Source organism: Caretta caretta, chromosome 2 (assembly GCF_965140235.1).
Source record: "Caretta caretta isolate rCarCar2 chromosome 2, rCarCar1.hap1, whole genome shotgun sequence".
NCBI classification, from domain to species: Eukaryota; Metazoa; Chordata; order Testudines; family Cheloniidae; genus Caretta; species Caretta caretta.
The window spans coordinates 3,678,911-3,698,876 of NC_134207.1; the positions used below are offsets into that span (position 1 = coordinate 3,678,911).

Here is a 19,966-nt window from a genome sequence, read left to right on the forward strand (position 1 = left end):
CCGCAGGCCCTGGGGTCGAGTGAAGCTCGGTAGTTACCTCAGGGGGCTAGTGGGCTTGGGGTGCTGATCCCCAGTGGGCAGGTTAACGCCTTCCCAGGGGAGACCCTTCCCTTCTCACTGAGTGGCCTGGGGCTCTGGGCAGCACTGGCTAAAGATTCTCCATCACGCAGGCACCTCAGTCCTGCCCTGCCGCCCCTCCACCCCCGACCCTCACCCCGGTCCAGTGCAGCCCGGCAGCTGCAGCTCAGGGGGTCTAGTCCACACCAGGAGGGGTTTGCCAGAGCAGATGATCTCTACAGGCAACCCCCCCTCGTGGGAGTGCTTCTGTCAGTCTAGCTTAACCCGGCTCCCCTCACGGAACAGACCTCGGCAAAGGGGCTTTTTGGCTGGTTTGGCCGTGCCTAGCCTGGGGCTTTTGCTAGCAGGGCTCCGGCGGCTCGGAGGGTGGGGTTTTCACACTCCAAACTGACATTGCTGGGCTGGTAAAGATTCCTTCAGCAGACCAGTCCTGACCCATAGTCCCCCTCCTCTTCCAGCCCCACACTCAGACCCACTGCTCTGCAGACGCCCCCAACCCCCCCAATCCAGCCCCGCACTCAGCCCCACTGCTCTGCAGGTGCCCCTAAGTCCTCATCCCCCCGGCCCCCATTCCCGAGCCTCTTGGGAGCAGAGATGGCAAACTGTGACTGCGGCTGACTGAGAATAGCTGCTGGCTGGAAACTGAGTCAGAACTGGAACCAGGTTTCTAGAGGTCCCAGGCCATGGTGTGAGTCCTCCCCACTGCCCCTGTGTCTCCCCAGTAGCAAGCTGCAGCCAGGGGAGCTGGGTGGGTCAGGTTATCTGCAGAGCGCAGTTATGAAACAGCAGAGAGTTTTTTAAACACTGTTATTACGGCAATTTAAGCTCCTGGTTCCCCTGACTAATCCCAGCCCTCCCGGTTCAGAGCGTGCCAGAGATAAACACGCCGGAGCCTTGCTGCGAGCACTGCTAGGCTCCCACGAGCCGTCCCACTCAGCCACCCAGGAGCTCAGAGGAGCCTGCCTAGGCAGGGATCTGTACCAGCACAAAGCACCACGGGCCCCATGGCTCAGCATGGCAAGAAGCTGCCGAGCAGGGCAATGGGGCGCAGGCAGCCGGCTGGGGGCACGGAGGCTAATCTTGCCAATTCTCTCCTTCCACTCCCAGCAGCCTCTCCTGCTATGGACAGGCAGGAGGGACAGGGCAGATCTGTTCTTGGCGTGGTGTGTGTGTGTGGGGGGGGTGGGGGTGGGGGCGAGTCAATCAGCGGGCTCTTTCCCCACAGCGCTCACCGCTTTCTGCGCTGAGGAAGGGCAGACACACTGAGCAACAAGCAATGCAGTAGGCCCCGGGCCCACACTGAATTCGCAGATCCTTAAAATGGGGAGGTGGTGAGAGAGGAGAGGGGCTGAGGGAGGAGAGGGGCCCTGGGCTGTGGAGTTTGTAGGGCCACAGGTGAGGGAATCATGGATTCTGGGTCTGCCCCACCCCCCGCTGCTCTCCAGGGACAGAATCCCAGCCCAGCTCCCCACGCAATGGCAAACCAGGGGCTCCGTTCATCTCCGGCTTGGCCATCTGCTTGGACCAGAGGGGACAAGAGCTTCTGCTCCCACTAAGAGGTGGCTGTCGGAGGTCAGGGCCGCCCAGCCCAATCTAGAGCCTTACATGCAGCCCCTGGGGTTCGAGGGCACCCACACCCCAGTTGGAGAAGAGGCCCATGGAGGCCCCGCAAGCAGCCAGCCCCGGGGCTGCTTGGCCCAAGGTGGCCTACGTATGGCAGGGCAGCCAAGGGTGGGCTGCAGAGAGGGGGCTGGGTGCGACCTGCTCCAGTGAGCGCCAGGGAGGTGTTCTCCTCCGGCTGTTGGGATGCACCCAGCATAGCTGCCGAGGGCCAAGCTCTGGGCCAGGCAGCCTCACTGGCGAGGCCCTGGCTCAGGCACTGCTGCCCGAGCGGATCAGTTGTAGCAGCTCGTTGGTGAGGGTGCACCGCTTGCCCTGCCAGCGGAAGTGGGTGGGGGGCCTGCCGGCGCCCTGGCTGTACTCAAAGCAGGGGCTCAGCTCGAAGGCCAGGGCTGATTTCACCAGCCCCACGCCGCCGGCTTTCTGCGGGCCCGGGTGGTAGACACGCCCGTTCTCAGGGAGCATCACTAGCTTCTCCGGCTCGAAGCTGACCGCCAGCCTGTCTCCGCCACCGCAGTAGGAGAGCAGCTCCTCGCCCGCCTGGCCCCGCAGCAGGTGGGTGAAGACGATGGGGCGGTCGTCGCAGCGCACGAAGTTGTGCTCTCGGCCGCAGGGGGAGAGGTAGGGGAAGGCGTCCTGGTAGCGCCCACTCCGGTTCAGCTGCAGTTGTTTGAAGAAGAAGGCGAGGAACTTCTTATCTGGGAAGCAGAGAGAAACCACGGGGGGTTCAGAGGCCGGTGAACTAGATCGATGTGCACTGCAATGCTGAAGCCTGTTTTACCCAACACGCCTCCCACCGGCAGCGAGCACCTTCATTAGAAGCCCCATATGCCAGGCCAGCGAAAGGCACGTTCCCTGAGGGGGCTCGGGAACCGCGGCACGGGACTCACTCTGGGCTGCAATTCACGCCAAACCCAACTCAAAGTGCACGCTGAGGAGGACGGAGGCCCCCAGGCCTCGCATGGGCCTGTTGACTGATCTGCTCTTGGAGATGCCCTGTTCTGATTCAGGGAGCAGCCTCCTCCCCATTGCCTGTTATTCCAATGCAGTTACAGGCCTTTAAACAATGTCTCCCTTGGAAATGAGCAAAGCTGCACCTGGTCCCTTCCACCTCCAGAGCTCTGCCAGGCTAATCAGGAGGCTGGAAATATCACTCCTGATTAATTCCAGTCTCTAAAAGGCCCCCGCATTCATCTCTCTGCTGACTGCACGCCGCGCATCTCCAGGTGTCTTCTGACAGGCTGCTCCGGGCTGTATGGGGCTAAGGAATCAGCCCTTTCTGTTACTGGCCACCTACAGCTCTCTGGACACTCTGCTTCCAGCCTTGCATAGTCGGCATGATCTTTAGAACCAAGGGGCCCCGTCAGACCTCTTTCCCCGGGGGGCTTGAACCTCCTGGGGGCACTCTCGAGTTGCACCAGAGCACTACAGAGGCCAGCCTAGCACTGACAGCTCCTCTCTTGCCAGACTCCCACTTATCCCCCTAAGTGGGCAAAGCAGGAAAGTGAAACACACAAGATCTGGCTAGTTTCATGGCTTTGCTCTGTGGCCAGGAAGCAGGAAAGAGAGAGGGACAGGAGACCCTGTTCTTTGCTCCTCCATTTCCTTCTTTCACCCCCCTCCCTGAATCCCTCTGATGGCTCCCCTTTCTTCACCATATGAAATCCAAACTCCTTGGCTCTGGCTTTCAGCGTTGTCTCCTCCTCAGCCCCTCCCCCCCGTCTCCCCTTCTTCTCCCCTCTTAAGGTGACCCGACTTCCCAATGCTAGGGGCTTTGTCTTTTATATGCAACTATGCCGGCCCGCCCCTCCAAAACAGGGTCCTGATTTTTCACACTTGCCTTCTAGTCACCCTACCCACTTCTCCAGGTCTCAAGGGCCCATTTAGCCATTCCTTCCAGAGGACCTTTGTCTGTCCTCCTGTCCCACTGCCTTTGCATGGAACATCCTTCCCGAGCTCCTCTGCAGGGCCATGTCCCCTCTGCATGCCAGTCTTTGGGCCTACAGAAACTAACTGGCTGCTTATGGGAAGGCTGGGGCTGCCTGGGGAGAACCTAGCCAGCTCACGAAAAACCCCCAGTGTTAACTTGAGTGACCAAGGCCACCCTGATCACATCCCTCGCATGTTGTGCCCCTCAGCTCACGTCTTCTCCAATGGAGGTTCTTTGGGGTGGGGCCCTTTTGTCTTTGGAAAGTGCCTTGCACATGGTGAGCGCCACAGAAAATGAGCCACACATTCATTACCAGACGAGAGGGCACCAGCATAGCCCTCCCGGCAGAGCCCTGCTCCATTTGTCACAGTCTCTCTCTCGTTTGCTTTTAAATCTATTGCCAAGATCTCACATATTCTTGAAAACCGACACAAATGATTATTTGAAAACGGGAAGCCCCATCGGTCAGTGCACGTGGGGTTGGAAATATTCCCCACAGGGTTTAAAAGCGTGAGAAGAGTTCTCGAGGGTGGTCCCAGGGGTATAAGAGAAGACGTATGATCCAATCGTTATTTAGGGAAATGTATTACAATAGCAGCCAGAGGCCTGGACTGGACTCAAGTTGGGTTTGGGGCTGAACATATGATACATGAAGACAGTCACTTCCTCGAGGAATTTACAATCTAAAAAGGCAAGTGACGCACAGAGGGGAGGAGAGAGGACTATAGAGGTCTATGCCCAGCTCTGCCACTGAGATGCTGCGTGACCTTGGGAAAAGTCTCTTAATGGCTCTCTGGCTCAGTTAACCAACAGGGGCAAGGACACTGACCGACATTACAGGACTTCAGTTGTGTGTGTGCAGAGAGGGCTTTGGCTGGGGCAGAGCAATGAAACTCAGAGAATTACAACAGCTAAAAGCAAGGGGATGACACTGATCTGTCTAGGTTCTTCAGTACTACTGGGACAAAGGCCAGTCATGAGAGTGCCTTACAAACAGCCATTTATGTACCCTCCCCTCCTGCCCCCGTCAGGTAGGGAAGTGCAGTTACCTCCATTTTACCAATGGGGGACTGACACACAGAGAGACTAAGGGACTTGTCCAGTGACAGAGCCGCATGCCTTAGCCACCAGACCCTCCTCCCTGACGTGCCGAACAAAAGAGCTTCCTCACAGCAAGGCCTGTTGAGCCGTGGAGCAGTTGCCCAAAGGAAGGAGTTTGGGACTGGGCAAAGTGCTGGTGAATGGACAGGGACTGATCTTGCACTGGTCCCTGGGGAATGGGCTAAAGGAAACCTAACAGGATGCCTGAATCCTCGGATGAGATGCAATCACCCTGTTTTCCACAGAGGTAGAAGTCACTTGCTGAAACCTACGTGCTGACTACAATGCTTCCCAAGAACTCCGGCCAGATTCCCATCTCAACTTCCACCCCAGACACCTAGAGCCACTCCAGAGATCCACACCAGCACAAGCCAGCTCCGACTGTAGCTCAGGGAAGTGTGTGCACAAAGGAGGGGTGACAGCAAGTCACACTGGCAGGCTGGGCGACTCTCCTTTGGCGGAGGACTCTAGCTGGTCATAGTGAAGCAGCTGAGTTTGGCCAGGGAACATTTGCCCATTCCCCCCCCCCACAGCTGCCAGGCTGTTCCCATAATGAAGCCCGATGCCAGCGCTGGCCAGCTTTGTCGCTCACGGATCTTTCAAGGGGCACAAGCTCACGGGAAAAAACAAGGAGTTGTTGAGGCATCTTGTGGGTCACTGCAAAAACTAATTTCCCCCTGCTGAGACTCTCACCTTCTTGTCAACTGTTTGAAACGGGCCACCTTGTTTACATGGGCCTCGTTAGCACTACAAAAGTGATTTCCACCCCTTCTTCTCAACTGTTGAGAATAGCCCACTTCCACCTTAATTGAATTGGCTCGTTAGCACTCACCCCCCCCTTGGTAAGGCAATGCCCATCTTTTCATAGGCTGTGTATTTATACCTCCCTACTGTATTTTCCACTTCATGCATTTGATGAAGTGGGTTTTAGCCCACGAAAGCTTATGCCCAAATACAGTTGTTGGTCTCTAAGGTGCCACAAGGACTCGTTGTTGTTTTTGCTGATACAGACTAACACGGCAACCCCTCTGAAAGCTCACGAGATGCGTTTTCAGGTTAGCTTTATGTAACAAAGATAATGAAGTCACAGCTGCCTGCTTGCCAAGTGAATTGTGTCCTAGAGCAATCAGGCAATTCACAAATCACCTTTAAAATACTATTTAGCAGCAATGCTGCCTCTGCACCTACTGGGCCAGCTAGAGCTGCTGAGAGCTTATGGAAAACCTGCAGCTCAGGGAGAAGTCATTTGGCAAAAGCAAATTACTTCCCAGTATTTATTAGTTTAGACCCTGCTGTGTGGATCCATTTTTGTTCGCTAATGGTATCTTTTATTCCTTTGTTTCTCCTCGCCTCCTTTATCAAGCAATGTCACAGCTTTCTTCCAGAACGGTGCCAGGAAGGGGGTGGACATATTGTGGCTGATTGTTCACCCAAAATACAGCGAGGGGAAGCCAACAGTAGCCGCTCGCCCTCTACTGCCTCTTTCAATCCGGGCCGTAGAGAGAGTGAAACAGGCAGAAGGCTCAGAAGGTTTAACAGGTAGGGGAGAAGTGAACAGAAGTTGTGACTGGCAAGAGCTGAATCCCTCTGGTTGCGCAAATGAAATAAATGTGCAACAGGCACTGCACTGTCTTTGCCAGGAAATTTGCTGCTGGAGAAAAACAAAATTGCAAACACTAACTGGGATGGACCGAAATGGAGCTGGAGCTCAAAGACTGTGCCAGGACTAGAGAGAAGTCCCAGATGCCGGGTAGTAAGAGGCCTAGCTGTGCCTGCAGCCAAGAGACCCTGGGCTTTGGTCGCAGTGGGACAGACCTATTCGCTCCCCCAATCTCCGTCTTGACCTGAGCAGAAAGCAGCCCAGATGAAGATTCAGCATTGCATGCTGGGACCTGTAGTCTCTGCGGCTGCAGAGCTATATTTAAAGTTGTGGGGGGCTGCAGTTTGCTCTGTTCTGCGGGGCAAGGTTTGGGACTCATGACTGCTCGTTTCCCCCGCCCCAAACCCTAATTGTTAAGAAGTGGGGAAGCTGATGTAATGGCCAGGGAACACAGCAAGGGGTAGCTGTCAGGTGGCCCATTCAGGAGAGGGACAGACCCCGCTGGCATGCTCACAACAAGCCTGGTGAGACACATTGCTAAGGGGTGGCAGGCCAAGCAGGGCCATTGGCAGGAAGCGGCTCAGGGGACTTAGGGTCTAAATCCCATTTTTCAGCTCGTGTGAAAACATCGGTGGATCTTAAAGCCCCATTTAAGGTTTAACTGGCCAGTTGTTGCAGCCTCTGACGAGGGGGTAGGGTTATGGGGGCGGTAGCAGATTAACAGGGACCTGCTAAGAGGGAACATGGCACCGTGATGTGACGGGCTTCACTGACCCAAACCCCTCTGCGCTCAGCCAGGCTACGAGGGGCGAGAACGAATATCAAAGCAACCTCCCATTGAACCCATTTAAATCACATTCTCTCCTCACCCACTGCTCCAGGCCCAGCAGGCTGCTGGTACAGGGGGGCAAGGATTTGCCTGTGGCTGACTTGCTCTAATAACACTCAGGTCCATCTGTCTCCGGTGATCAGCCAGCCGTGATTTTCAGAGCCCGATTAAGGATTACAATCGCACACGCAGCTCTTAAACACCAGCCCATGAGAAGGGGATGAGTGCGGCTCCAGAGGAAGATAAAAATCCTGCAGAGGAGCTAAATGAGGGGATTTTAGAAATCATCTCCAGGCTTAGCCCTGAACGTTCCCATGGGGCTCTCAGTTTCACGATCCCAGCCGGGCCGCTCCCCTTCTGTCCCTGCAAAGGGGTGTGTGACACAGCTCAGATCGCAGCAGCGAGTGTGGAGGAAGTCAGTGCAGGAGTCCTGCAGGCAGACCCCAGACTAACACCCTCCTGCGAGCAGCAAGGGAGACTGGGTTTCTGCAGTGGGACCCACGGGTGATCAGCGGTGGGGCTGGAGAACTGAGCTGAGTTAGATCCCTCACACCGCACCATGGGTCTCCATGCCTAGGAAGTGCAGCAGAATATAGATTTACCAGTGATAGCCTGGGACACACTCACACCCGCGCAGCAGTAGCGGCCTTGGAGGGCTGCAGCCACTAGAGGGCAGCATGGTCACCCAACGAAGGGGTCTGATGGTTTCCACCTGGCAGAGGGCAGCGGTGGCCAGAGATCCTGGGAGGACAGCACTGTCTGACTACACATGCCTGCCTCTTTCCTCACCAAGTGCTCTCAGGAGCCGCTTGGCCCTTTCCAAGCACTGCCTGGTGTCGGCACAGCTGTTCAACCGAGAGGCAGCTAGGGGAAGGAGCTGAGCCAGGAGGCACCGCTCGGTTCAGCACGCCCCTCTCCACGCCTCCCTCGAATCAGGAGAGAGACCTTGACCCAGAGCGGTGGGAAAGGGAGCGCACAGGGCCCTAGGGGGCTGAGTTTCATGCCTCAGCTAAAAAATGGCAATTTGAATAGCACGGCATCTCCTAGCACCATGCTAGGGCAGTGGGGCCAACGCTGACTCAGAGGGGAGAACACCCCCCTCCTGCTCCCTGCAGCACAGCGCCCCTGAGTGCTTCACTGGAGTCTGCACCGCCCCAGACGGGAGAGCACCCCATAGGGTCCCATCGGATGAGTAACAATTCTGAGGAGAGAGAATTCCCTACTGATTCACTCTCTCCCCTTCCTGGGGCAGGGGAGATTTTCCTCACAGGTCTCCCATCCAAATGCTGAGCCAGCCCAATCCTGCTTAGCTTGCAAGTGCCAAGTTCACAGACAGGGGAAGAGAACTCATCCCTTCATTGGAGAGGTGACAAGGGAGAGCAGAACCGGGCATATGGTACAGGGGCCCAGTGTGCGGGGAAGGGAAGGTGTTACCTTTAAAACAGGTGATGAAGTTCTTCACTTTGGCATCGTCCAGGAAAAGCTGCAAAACAAGGCAAGAGAGGTGGACGGTGAAGATCAACCTGCCACAGCACAGCGGGGCTCCTCCAGAGGCCCTTGCCCCAGAGGCCATGGGAGACATTTCAGAGCCTTGCGTCTGCGGCTCCAGGAGTCCATGGCCCAACTATCCTACCCTATGGCATGGGCAAAGCATGGTCCGTGGAGCTCTGTGGCTGCCCTTTGATCATGATGGAGAATGGCAGGCAGAGACCTGCAGTCTCAGGATGAGGCTACAATGGGCCCCAACATGATACAAATTAGGTGAGACCGACTGGCCCTTGCCAACGTGCACCTGCGCTGGACATTGACTCTGCTTTGGAGCAGCTGCTCCATGTTGTCGCCGCATCCAGTCAATGATCCCAGCTTCCTATTTGCTCCTCTCATCCCAGTTTACACATGAACACGGTGCTGCCGAAAGCTACGTCCAGCCAGGCGCCCCCCTGCCCAGCTGCAGGGAACGAGTAACTCACTGGAGCCACAAGGAGTTTCCAGTGTCCTCTGGGGTTGTGAAGAGAACTGGGCCTCTGATGTTTTGGCCATGCAGCCGTCCCCTCCCCGGGTCTTGTTCCTACCAGTGGGAACTAACAAGCGGGCCGATTCTCAGATGTGCTGAGCACCTGCGGCTCCCACTGAAATCAGGGGTCCTCTGGACACTCGGCCTCGTTGAAAATGAGGCCATCCATCCCTGCTCCCCACAGCAGAAAGGGGCAATTCTGCAGCAGCCACAAACAGCCACAAAACCTGAATTCGCCAGGATCATTAATGTACAGAGCAGGCAGACACATCTCAGCACTGCAGATGCTTCTTTAGCACTAATTACAACTCCTAATCTCTCCCGCTATGACTAATTCACCGTTAATTCAGTAGGTGGCTAATGCAGAAAAAATGATCAATTGAGGCTAATGGATTAGAGAGGCACAAACAGCCCGGAGGGTTAGAAGAGGGCCAGATGGAACTTCCCAAGCCCAGAAGAGACTATTTCATCGGTCTGATGCGTCCCAGGATTGAGATCTCACATGGGGCTTATTAATAAGTTTCACTTGGCTTTGAAAGCAGGCCAGCCTGCTGACCCTACAGCTAGCATGCTGCTATCCTGCCTGGGAAACCCAGCCTCGATCCCCTTTGCTCCTGGCAGTGATGCTGCATGGACGGTGCCCTCCAGCCCCTGGCAAGCAAGGGGAGTGACTGCAGTTTGCTCAGCAACAATTTGCCTGGCTGCTTTAGGGGTGGCATTAATGGATGCTGGAAGGCCTTTCCTCAGCGCTGCAGCCACCTGCATGAATCAGAGGAGAGCAGAAGGGGGCATGGTGGGGGCAGAGGGGAGCTGCTGTTGGCTCCAAGGAGCCAGGAATTCCCCCAAACGAAACAAGGAACAGATTTCATCTGCCTCCTGGCAGAGAGGAGTCTGCTCCCCAGGGTTTGTCCACAGTTCATACACAGTGTAACTAACCCGGGCACAGGCTGCTACGGCTTGGCCTAGGAGAGTAACTCCATTAGCTGGGAGTCCGTAGCAGGCGGCTCTCGTCACTGGAGCCGGCTGCTAGAGGGGGACAGGGTCAGAGGCGCCATGCGAGCGTATTGCAATAGCCTCTTAGCCAAGGGCCTCTCCCCACCAACCTGACCCTGCATTTGAACCAGACAGCAACCTCAGCAAAGCTACCGCCCCACCCATTACCGAGCGACGTCGCCTCCATCCTTCAGGCTGGAACGGACACAGCCTCACCGGTCCCCAGCCCCTTCCTTCTGGGGCTGGGCCACCCTTGGGTGATGGCAGGGATCAGGCTGCGCTTACAGTCACTTATTTGAGGACTTTGGCACGGTAATATGCATTGTTAGCGTTTTAGCACCACCTGGTGGCACAACTGGGGAACTGTCACTTTACGCCAACCATGCACAATCCAGACAAAAAACACCTGACAACAGCCATCCAACACAACAACAAAAGTGGAACCAACTACAACAAACTTCACAACTCACAGACCACCACTTCTGGGAGACTCCACAGCACTCCATGACACACCAATGTCATCAGTTTATCAGGACAACCCCTAATCGGAGGTGAATTATCTGTCCTCTCCAAGGGACCGAACTTCTGCCCCATCACAGAACCTGATACCATACTAACATGTGGAGAGCTAGAAGAAATCTTTTGCCACCTCTGCCTCCCAGGATTCTTTCACAACAATGACGACACCACCCACAACTACCGTGTTCCCACCGACAATCATAGGAAAAAAGAACCCTCTGACGACACCACACAGTGGACAAAACCACAAACTTGATCGTTACATTGATTGGCTGTGAAATCCTTAACACAAATCACAACCACCACAATCCCTCCACCATCAAGAGGACAGCTATACAGTCCTGAAATCTAGCCACCAGAAAACAATCAAACCAGCAGACGGAGGGGGTGCCATCGTAGTTCTTGACCATGACGACTATGTCAACGAGGCCAATTGACACTCTCAGACACCACTTACTATAAGAAACTCAAAGAAGACCCCACACCACAATTCACCAGGAATTTAAAGGATGCCATCAAATCCTTCCCCAAACAACTCCAAGAGAAACTATACAACCTCACCCCCCCATGAGACCACCCCAGGGACCCTCTACATGCCTCCGAAGGGAGCCCAGGCAGGTCCATCATATCTGGCCATCGTACTCTTACTGAAGTAAGATCAGGATTCATAGAAACCATCCTCAACGCACTCGCCACACAAAGGGCCAGCTTGCTCCAGGACACAACCAACTTCCTCCAGAAACTTTACAACATTAACTGCCTCCTTCAGAACACCATCCTTACCACCACGGACGTCACCTCCCTATACAACAACATTCCTCACAATGACGGCATGGCTGCCTTCCTCAAATATCTACAAAACAATGACAACACTCAGGTATCCACCCCAAACACATCTCCAAACTCATCCATTACACCCTCACCCATAACAATTTCACATTCAGCAACAATGGGAACAGCAATGGGTAATGGCTCCCCAATATGCCAACTTCTTCATGGGCACCTTGAGGAGGAATTTCTGGACAAATGCACCATGAAACCAATGACATACCTGAGATATATCTGGACAGATGACCTAAGCTCCCTTGTAGATTTCCACCAAAACTTCAACAACCAGCACCCATCCATTAAACTCTCTCTAGAACATTCCTGCACCGGCATCAACTTCCTGCACACCACGATCAGCTTCAGCAATGGAACCCTACAGACAACTACATACAAAACACTCACAGATCACACATCCAGTAACAACCCCAAACACACCAAGAAATAAATCTGTTATCTACAGTCAGGCACTCAGATACCACAGAATATGCTCTGAGGAGAAAGTCCAGGATACACACATTAACATACTTAAATCTACCTTCACTAAACAAGGACACGTCACCAGAGAAGTAGATCATGTCATGGAAGAGGCCACAAATGCCCCAAAAGAACCTGCTTCAATACAGAAAAGAAACTCTCTGACTTCACATCTCTAGTTGTCACGGTCATGGAGTCCCTGGGCGAGGCTCTGGAACTGCTCCCCATGAAGCCAGGCAGGACTCTGGGGCAGTCGCCTTTCTGTGAACAGCCCGTCTTCAGGACACACAGCTCACACAGCTTCCACCTTCCTGGGTCTGACCTCAGAGCATTCAGCCTCCTCTGCCCCTCCGTGCGCTTCCCACAGCAAGTCCGCTCAGGCGGGGCTCCTGGGGAAGCCAGATGATCCTGCCCCCCAACTTCACAGTCAGACGCGACTCTCAGCCAGCCAGTAAAACAGAAGGTTTATTAAACGACAGGAACATGGTCTAAAACAGAGCTTGTAGGTGCAGAGAACGGGACCCCTCAGCTGGGTCCATTTTGGGGGGCGGTGAGTCAGACAACCACGTCTGCCCTTCACTCCATGTCCCCAGCCAGCCTCAAACTGAAACTCCCTCCAGCTCCCTCCTCCTCTGGGCTTTGTTCCTGTCCTGGGCCAGGAGGGCACCTGATTCCTTTGTTCTCCAACCCTTTAGCTCTCACCTTGCAGGGGGGAAGGGCCCAGGCCATCAGTTACCAGGAAACAGGGTGTCGGCCATTCTCTGTGTCCAGACCCCTGCACACACCTGCCCTCTAGGGCTCTGCAATGATCATACACCCTTACCCCACCACCTAGATACTTAAGAACTGCCTAGGGGAAACTGAGGCACCCCCACACTATTCAGAGGAAACATTAAGAACAGTCCCGCTTTGTCAGTGTCACCTACCACCCCACACTGGAACCCATACAGGGTAACACTAAACAGTTATAATGCATACTTGATGGGGACCCCAACAGGAAAGAAATCTTTCCCAAACCCCCTCTTCTGGCCTTCAAACACCCACACCCAACCTTATCAAGCTCTCATTAGAAGCAAGCTCCCCATACACCAGGACCCACCAACTCAAAGTGGCACCAGACTCTGCCAGAACAGACGCAAAACCTGTTGACACCTCTTCTGCTATGGCGTTCAATGCCCCCATAACACACCTTTCAAGATCCATGGGTCCTACACATGCCTATCACATGTGCTGTACCTCATCCAGTGCATTAAATCCCCCCATAACAACTATGTTATGGCAGGAACGTCTGTGAGGGGAGGGCTCCTGCCTCATACTGAGAAAAAGGGGCCATCAGCAGGTTATCTCAAGTGCCTATATACAAATGCACAAAGCCTTGGAAACAAGCAGGGAGAACTGGAGGTCCTGGTGATGTCAAGGAATTATGACGTGATTGGAATAACAGAGACTTGGTGGGATAACTCACATGACTGGAGTACTGTCATGGATGGTTATAAACTGTTCAGGAAGGACAGGCAGGGCAGAAAAGGTGGGGGTGTAGCACTGTATGTAAGGGAGCAGTATGACTGCTCAGAGCTCCGGTACAAAACTGCAGAAAAACCCTGAGTGTCTCTGGATTAAGTTTAGAAGTGTGTGCAACAAGGGTGATGTAGTGGTGGGAGTCTGCTATAGACCACCGGACCAGGGGGATGAGGTGGATGAGGCTTTCTTCCAGCAACTCGCAGAAGCTACTAGATCGCATGCCCTGGTTCTCATGGGTGACTTTAATTTTCCTGATATCTGCCAGGAGAGCAATACAGCGGTGCACAGACAATCCAGGAAGTTATAGACCACCGGACCAGGGGGATGAGGTAGATGAGGCTTTCTTCCGGCAGCTCACGGAAGCTACTAGGTCGCATGCCCTGATTCTCATGGGTGACTTTAATTTTCCTGATATCTGCTGGGAGAGCAATACAGCGGTGCATAGACAATCCAGGAAGTTTTTGGAAAGCGTAGGGGACAATTTCCTGGTGCAAGTGCTAGAGGAGCCAACTAGGGGGGGCGCTTTTCTTGACCTGCTGCTCACAAACCGGGTAGAACTAGTGGGGGAAGCAAAAGTGGATGGGAATCTGGGAGGCAGTGACCATGAGTTGGTTGAGTTCAGGATCCTGACGCAGGGAAGAAAGGTAAGCAGGATACGGACCCTGGACTTCAGGAAAGCAGACTTCGACTCCCTCAGGGAACGGATGGCCAGGATCCCCTGGGGGACTAACTTGAAGGGGAAAGGAGTCCAGGAGAGCTGGCTGTATTTCAAGGAATCCCTGTTGAGGTTACAGGGACAAACCATCCCAATGAGTCGAAAGAATAGTAAATATGGCAGGCGACCAGCTTGGCTTAATGGTGAAATCCTAGCGGATCTTAAGCATAAAAAAGAAGCTTACAAGAAGTGGAAGGTTCGACATATGACCAGGGAAGAGTATAAAAATATTGCTCGGGCATGTAGGAATGATATCAGGAGGGCGAAATCACACCTGGAGCTGCAGCTAGCAAGAGATGTCAAGAGTAACAAGAAGGGTTTCTTCAGGTATGTTGGCAACAAGAAGAAAGCCAAGGAAAGTGTGGGCCCCTTACTGAATGAGGGAGGCAACCTAGTGACAGAGGATGTGGAAAAAGCTAATGTACTCAATGCTTTTTTTGCCTCTGTCTTCACTAACAAGATCAGCTCCCAGACTGCTGCGCTGGGCATCACAAAATGGGGAAGAGATGGCCAGCCCTCTGTGGAGATAGAGGTGGTTTGGGACTATTTAGAAAAGCTGGACATGCACAAGTCCATGGGGCCGGATGCGTTGCATCCGAGAGTGCTGAAGGAATTGGCGGCTGTGATTGCAGAGCTGTTGGCCATGATCTTTGAAAACTCGTGGCGATCGGGGGAAGTCCCGGACAACTGGAAAAAGGCTAATGTAGTGCCAATCTTTAAAAAAGGGAAGAAGGAGGATCCTGGGAACTACAGGCCAGTCAGCCTCACCTCAGTCCCCGGAAAAATCATCGAGCAGGTCCTCAAGGAATCAGTCCTGAAGCACTTACACGAGAGGAAAGTGATCAGGAACAGTCAGCATGGATTCACCAAGGGAAAGTCATGCCTGACTAATCTAATCGCCTTCTATGATGAGATAACTGGTTCTGTGGATGAAGGGAAAGCAGTGGATGTATTGTTTCTTGACTTCAGCAAAGCTTTTGAAACGGTCTCCCACAGTATTTTTGTCAGAAAGTTAAAGAAGTGTGGGCTGGATGAATGGACTATAAGGTGGGTAGAAAGTTGGCTAGATTGACGGGCTCAACGGGTAGTGATCAATGGCTCCATGTCTAGTTGGCAGCTGGTGTCAAGTGGAGTGCACCAAGGGTCAGTCCTGGGGCCGGTTTTGTTCAATATCTTCATAAATGATCTGGAGGATGGTGTGGATTGCACTCTCAGCAAATTTGCGGATGATACTAAACTAGTACTGGTAGATACGGTGGCAGGTAGGGATAGGATACAGAGGGACCTAGACAAATTGGAGGATTGGGCCAAAAGAAATCTGATGAGGTTCAACAAGGATAAGTGCAGGGTCCTGCACTTAGGACGGAAGAATCCAATGCACAGCTACAGACTAGGGACCGAATGGCTAGGCAGCAGTTCTGCGGAAAAGGACCTGGGGGTGACAGTGGACAAGAAGCTGGATATGAGTCAACAGTGCGCCCTTGTTGCCAAGAAGGCCAATGGCATTTTGGGATGTATACGTAGGGGCATAGCCAGCAGATCGAGGGACGTGATCATTCCCCTCTATTCGACATTGGTGAGGCCTCATCTGGAGAACTGTGTCCAGTTTTGGGCCCCACACTACAAGAAGGATGTGGATAAATTGGAAAACTTCCAGCGGAGGGCAACAAAAATGATTAGGGGTCTGGAACACATGACTTATGAGGAGAGGCTGAGGGAACCGGGATTGTTTAGTCTGTAGAAGAGAAGAATGAGGGGGGATTTGATAGCTGCTTTCAACTACCTGAGAGGTAGTTCCAAAGAGGATGGTTCTAGACTGTTCTCAGTGGTAGAAGATGACAGGACAAGGAGTAATGGTCTCAAGTTGCAGTGGGGGAGGTTTAGGTCGGATATTAGGAAAAACTTTTTCACTAGGAAGGTGGTGAAACACTGGAATGCGTTACCTAGGGAGGTGGTAGAATCTCTATCCTTAGAAGTTTTTAAGGTCAGGCTTGACAAAGCCCTGGCTGGGATGATTTAATTGAGGATTGGTCCTGCTTTGAGCAGGGGGTTGGACTAGATGACCTCCTGAGGTCCCTTCCAACCCTGATATTCTATGATTCTATGTGGGTGAAACCAGACAATAACTATGCTCTCAAATGAATTCACACAGGAAAAAGACAAAAGCACTGTATAAACTGTGGGTGAAGACTTTCCACAAAGCAATTGTTCTATATCTGACTTCTCAGTTCTCATCTTCGCAGGAAACCGGCACAACACCTTCAAAAGACGAGCCTCGGAGTTAAATTCATAACTTTGCTAGACACTAAAAATCATGATCTTAATAAAGAGACCAGATTTATGGCGTCTTACAACAATCAATAACCCAATAACTCCCTTTTTTTGTTCTATGACCGGAAGGGTGTTAATTGGCCACTTCACCTTGAATAGTCCCTTAGAATATTCATGAACTACTTATGTGAAACAACCTGGTCCAGCTTGTATTTAGCCGTGACCCGTTGGGTATGTCTACACGGCCATTAAAAACCCACGCTGGCCTGTCCCCGCTGACCCGTCTCCTGGGGCTCTGGCTAAGGGGCTCTTTAATCGCACATTAGATGTTCGGGCTAGGGCTGGAGCCTGGGCTCTCGGAACCTGCAAGGTGGGAAGGTCCCAGAGGCCTGCAGCCCGAGCCCAAACATCTATCAGAATTAAACAGCCCCTTAGCCCAAGTCAGCCAGCACAGGCCAGCCATGGGTGTCTAATTGCAGTGTAGGCATACCCTCTGAACACCTTCTCCAGACCTGAAGAGGTCTGTGCAGTACAGAAGCTTGAAACTCTCTCCAACAGAAGTTGATCCAACAAAACATATTACCCCCCCCCCCCCCCCCCCCCGTCTCTCTGATATTCTGGGACCAACACAGCTAAACACTGCACACAATCCAGACGCAGTCGCCACCTGAAGGCCAAGAACCAGAGGACAGCATAGCTGCCTACGAATTGATTGAGGGGTGGGAGTGGGGCCTAGGGACCCAACACCTGCCAGCCCTGCAAACTCCCTCCCTTCCCTCCCCACCTGGGAGCCAGACAGCAAGCTGGGTTCTTTCCACCGCTAACCTCGCATCGTCAGGGGCAGTTTTTAAGCACTGGCAGCAACAGTCTGTGGCCGGAGGATCTGGGGGTCCTGCTGATGACACGACAGGCACAATAAACTCTAATTTGCTCCCCTGTATTTATGTCGGTGTCTGTCAAGGCAAGAGACCCGACTCAGATGCACGGCAAGGGGGGGAAGAGGCCATTCTTAGAGACAACGCAGCCAAGCCCTCCCCTCGAGGCAGAGCTGGAAGGAGGACACAGGGGCTCTCCCTGTCTGGAGGCTGGGAGCAGTGATCTCACCTTACTGCAACTTCATTTTGTGCCCAGCTCTGCCTTGTCCCACATAATGAGACTGGACAGAATTTATTTTTTTTAATCATTTCATCTGATAATATCCATGTTCATTACTAAACGGTTATCATTTTTATCAATTTACATCTTCACAGTTGTGCAAAGTTATGGATTTTAAGTATTTTTTCAATTTTTATTGATGTAAATTTTCACCTTTGTGGGAAACTGTTGGGGGGGTGGGGGTCAGACAATTACTTAATGCCCGTAGATGTTGAGATTCAAATAGTTTTAAATCTTTGTAAAATGTTAAAACACAAACTGACAACATCACATGTTAAAATATACAACGTGAATAGCCTTAAATCAAACCCTGGTATGTTCTCAAGCAGGATTTCTCTTACTTTACCTATCTGTAAATGTCGGTCATGATGGATGGAAATATTTTGTGGGTTCCTGAGTGTTTGATGAAATCAACATTTACCAGGAAAAAATCAAATCCTTCCTGGCCACCCCACCTGGCCCTGGTGGTCGATGCTGTTACTGCTCCATTAGTGACTAGAAATTAGCCACTGCCAACTCTCATGATTTGGCATAAAGTGAGCTGTAGCTCAGGAAAGCTTATGCTCAAATAAATTGGTTAGTTTCTAAGGTGCCACAAGTCCTCCTTTTCTTTTTGCGGATACAGACTAACACCACTGCTACTCTGAAACATGATAATTACTGCTTTCCTTAAAGCCCCAGCTCCTGGAGTCACGGGGGTATGGGACGATTTTTTGCCACCATTCTTAAACAAAAAAGTAAGTTTCTAGGCTGGCGTGGAGATAGCTTCAAAACGTGCACCCTTGAAGGCTCAACAAACAGAAGGCAAACAAAAAGAACCCCAAATCTAGTACGTTTACATCACTGCATGATTTTCGGGGAGCCCGATTCAGGATTTTCGGACACTTGGGGCTGGCGGGGCTGCCTGGCGGAAACGGGGGGCTGCCAGGCTCTGGCGCAGTGGGGTTTGCTGAGGCTCCCGAGCCCCACTTTCAGCTCCTGGCCCACGGGGAGAGGCGGCAGCGTCTCCCCAGGCCCCCTTCCCCCCCAGCCCCTCTCCTCTCCCCACAGCCCCCCGCTCAGTGCGCCCAGCAACCCCGGCCAGCCCCCTGGGGCCAGGCACCGCTGGGGCAGCGCTAGGCTCGGCCCCACGGCAGGGGGCTCCCCGGGATCTCCGGCCTCAGGCTGTCGGCTGGCTCCGCAGAGCCGGGTCTGCCCTGCCCCGGGGCCCCGCGGCCTCCGCTCCGCTCCGCTCCCCCGGCCCCGGGGCCTCCGCTCCGCTCCGCTCCCCCGGCCCCGGGGCCTCCGCTCCGCTCCGCTCCCCCGGCCCCGGGGCCTCCGCTCCGCTCCGCTCCCCCGGCCCCGGGGCCTCCGCTCCGCTCCGCTCCCCCGGCCCCGGGGCCTCCGCTCCGCTCCCCCGGCCCCGGGGCCTCCGCTCCGCTCCCCCGGCCCCGGGGCCTCCGCTCCGCTCGCCCGGCCCCGGGGCCTCCGCTCCGCTCCGCTCCCCCGGCCCGGGGCGCACCTGGCCCTGGTGGTCGACGTAGTAGAAATACTCCCGGGCGCGGGGCGAGGGGCTCTGGCCCTGCGTGTAGGCGGCGGGGCCCGCGGGCCGCAGCAGGAAGCGGAGCCCGCCGCGGAGCAGCCTCATGGCCGGGGCCGGCCGCGGTTACCCTGGAGCGGCGGGTCCGGCCGCGCAGCCGCTCCCCGGCCCTGCGCTCGCGTTCCGGGCCCGGGCTCCCTCCCCGGGCCGGCCCCAATTAACCCCCCCACCCCCCAGCACTGGCCGGCCCCGCCCTTGCCCCCCTCATTACCCCCCCAGTAATGGCTGGCCTCGCCCTTGTCCCCCCCCCGACTAAGCCCCCCCAGCACTGGCCGGTCTGACCCCAATTACCCCCCCCAGCACTGGCCGGTCCGGCCCGTCTCCCCCTCCCCTAATTAACCCCCCCAGCACAGGTCCTCCCCCCAGCACTGGCCAGCCCGCCCCCATATTGCCCACCCCAATTAACTCCCCCCCAGCACTGGCCAGCCCGCCCCCATATTGCCCACCCCAATTAACTCCCCCCCAGCACTGGCCAGCCTGCCCCCGTCTCCACCTCCCCCAATTAACCCCCCCCCCAAGCACTGGCCAGCCTGCCCCCGTCTCCCCCTCCCCCAATTAACCCCCCCCCAAGCACTGGCCAGCCTGCCCCCGTCTCCCCCTTCCCCAATTAACCCCCCCCCAAGCACTGGCCAGCCTGCCCCCCCCCCCCCATCACCCTGCCCCAATTAACTCCTGCTCAGCACCCTTCACCCTTCCCCCTGTCCTTGGTGGACTGATCTCCCCGGGGCTGCAAGGTGAC

At 54.4% G+C, this 19,966-nt stretch overlaps 1 protein-coding gene across 1 annotated transcript; it reads right to left on the reverse strand.

Annotated features, from left to right (window-relative positions):
- Window positions 1-587: 587 nt before the first annotated feature.
- Window positions 588-19,362, reverse strand: C2H8orf82 (chromosome 2 C8orf82 homolog). The gene is made up of 3 exons (XM_048841847.2): window positions 19,150-19,362; window positions 8,593-8,641; window positions 588-2,396 (listed from the first exon to the last, which is right to left on the reverse strand). Exons 1-3 carry the CDS (start codon window positions 19,273-19,275, stop codon window positions 1,951-1,953), a joined length of 621 nt encoding a protein of 206 aa, XP_048697804.1. The 5' UTR covers window positions 19,276-19,362; the 3' UTR covers window positions 588-1,950.
- Between the last annotated feature and the right edge of the window lie 604 nt (window positions 19,363-19,966).